This window comes from Haplochromis burtoni, unplaced genomic scaffold, assembly GCF_018398535.1.
Source record: "Haplochromis burtoni strain Fernald_Lab_line unplaced genomic scaffold, NCSU_Asbu1 Contig_735, whole genome shotgun sequence".
In the NCBI taxonomy this organism is placed as follows: Eukaryota; Metazoa; Chordata; class Actinopteri; order Cichliformes; family Cichlidae; genus Haplochromis; species Haplochromis burtoni.
Window position 1 is genome coordinate 87,751 of NW_024583096.1, and position 2,182 is coordinate 89,932.

A 2,182-nucleotide genomic window follows, 5' to 3' on the forward strand; every position below is an offset into this window, starting at 1 on the left:
AAAAGACAAGATAATTAAATTCATAATAACTTCCAATAATGCTCAGACATGCATTCAAATTGTAAATAAAACAGATAATCATTTTATGAGACACTTAGAGCCTATACTTTAAAAGAAATACCACAAAGAGAACCTGTTGAAACATGAAGGACCTTCCCTGACAAAGACGGCAGCTGATGGCAGCCAATGTTACTCCAAAACCAGTATGTATCATTATGTACCGACTGGCTGGCTTTCACAGATGTCCAACCTACCAAGCCCCCACATACATCACTTTACATTACTTTGGACTGTGTGCTGAAAACAGCAGTACAGTTTCCCACGTCTCTTCAATATATGTTTAATGAGCTCAGATGTTATTTTGATGCAGAAATGAACTGTGTTGACTGAAAATGGTTTTCAGAGTTGTTTCTGACCACAAAAATTATTTTCTCTTCAAAATCTAGACAATTTTTAAAGCACTGCTACCAGATGGTCTAGAAATCACAGCCAGTCAGTGTTTCACAGACTGGAAAACTCTCTCAGTCCCTCTTCAGTTCAGAAATACTCAGCCTCACTGGGTGGTTTTCTTTAATGCCAAACATCAATTATGAAGTAACTTCATCAACTGTCAGATATTGGATTGGTTTGTATTACATCCACTGACCTTTTGGCCTCTTCCTGCAAGAGAGTTGCTCTCTCCCTCACTCTCTGTTCCAGGTTTCTACACCTGATTGACACAGCTGAGCAACATCAAGATCACTTGTGGAGCAGCATAATCCCCCCAGCAGCAAGTGTGTTACTCTCTTTGTCTTTTGGCTACCGAGTCCTGGGAAACATTAGTGCTGTTTTTGATTTCTTTGATTTGTGCTTTGGAAGCCAAATTTACGATTTAGTCATGCTATTTAGAAGTTAGTGGAAGTTTGGTAGGGGTTCTCTGCCATTTCTTTTTTTATGTGAACCTTTGAGTTTTTGTTTGTTGTTTTGGAGACCCTCGAGATTAATTTGCTTCCTTTTCCACTCCTACTTAATTTAATCATGTAAAACTGTAAGAATTTTTAAAAACCGCTAAATAAATTTTGACGCACACTTTATTGTTTGTAGTCTGAGCTTATAAACAGCTTGTGCTATTACCCTTGTATTACACCTCTCATGCCCTATACAGACAAAGTCAGTCTGTAACAGTTTGAATTTATCATTATATCAATTATCCAGTATTGTTCTTTCAGTTTAGGAAAATAGAAATGTTTCTTATATCAAATTTTAAATGAATTTAGATTTGCATTTAATTTCTTTGCAAGTCTTAATAATTATGAAAAACTGACTTTATTTAACTATAACATTTAAATATTACACTACGTCCAACCACAGCAGCTCAGGCTCTGGATACCAGCCTGCAGACTCACACTGTAACACCACCCTGCTGGTGTTTATGTTGATTCCTGATATTGTTGGTAATGAAAGAGAGCCTGAGGATGCCAAAGAGAAGAATGTGTTCTTACAGAGCACAGAGTTTCTGGTCAATTATATCAGCAATAAAAATGTTTTAATCAGTTTGGATGAAGGTTCCCTCCAAGCGTACTGTGCAGAGTTATATGTTCTAACAATAATTTACTTCTGCAAATTGTTTATTTCCAGCTGGAAAATAAAGGTTGAACTGTTGCTAGAAAATGTCACAGTTCAAGAAACTGCCATGGTGCTATTGCCAGTTTCACACAAGGTCATAGTGTACAAAGCTCTATTAGGATGAAGATGGAAAACTAAGATAAATTATTTTCAAAAATATTCAAAACCTGCATAGGATCAACCTTCTTATTTCCTGCCATATAATGCAAAAATCAAAAAATATATGCACCATTGTAGTTGGTAAAGGACAAAGTGACTGGTGTGTGATAAAATAATGGAAAAAACCAGCAAAGACTGGACTGGATAAAGTTGATTACTTAAAACAGCTTTATATTAACTGCAACAGTTTCATGTAACTATACAGCCAAATGCTCCCCACGGCATATAAAGAGACATATTTATAAGGATCACTTTACTATGTGTTAACGTTTTTCCTTTAATTTGTCATCAATTTGTATCTCACAGTGTAATGAAAAATGTCAACTTACCAACAAGAAGTTCAATGATAGATTCTTTGTGCTCTGAGGGAAAAAAGCATCTATATCTGCCATTATCAGAGTGTTGACTCTAGTGAGTT

At 35.8% G+C, this 2,182-nt stretch overlaps 1 protein-coding gene across 2 annotated transcripts in view; it reads right to left on the reverse strand.

Moving 5' to 3' along the window:
• LOC121812689 (myelin-oligodendrocyte glycoprotein-like) overlaps positions 1–2,182 on the reverse strand; it is a 42,895-nt gene that overhangs the window by 39,616 nt on the left and 1,097 nt on the right. Inside the window, exons 4-5 of one of the 2 annotated variants that reach the window (XM_042215491.1) lie at positions 2,094–2,182; positions 1,344–1,448 (exon numbers count right to left, since the gene is read on the reverse strand). The exons of the other annotated variant lie outside the window; for it this stretch is intronic. Coding sequence (XP_042071425.1) covers positions 1,410–1,448; positions 2,094–2,182 — 128 coding nt within the window. The 3' untranslated portion in view covers positions 1,344–1,409. Of the gene's footprint in view, positions 1–1,343; positions 1,449–2,093 lie in introns of those variants that run through there. 2 annotated transcript variants of the gene reach the window in all.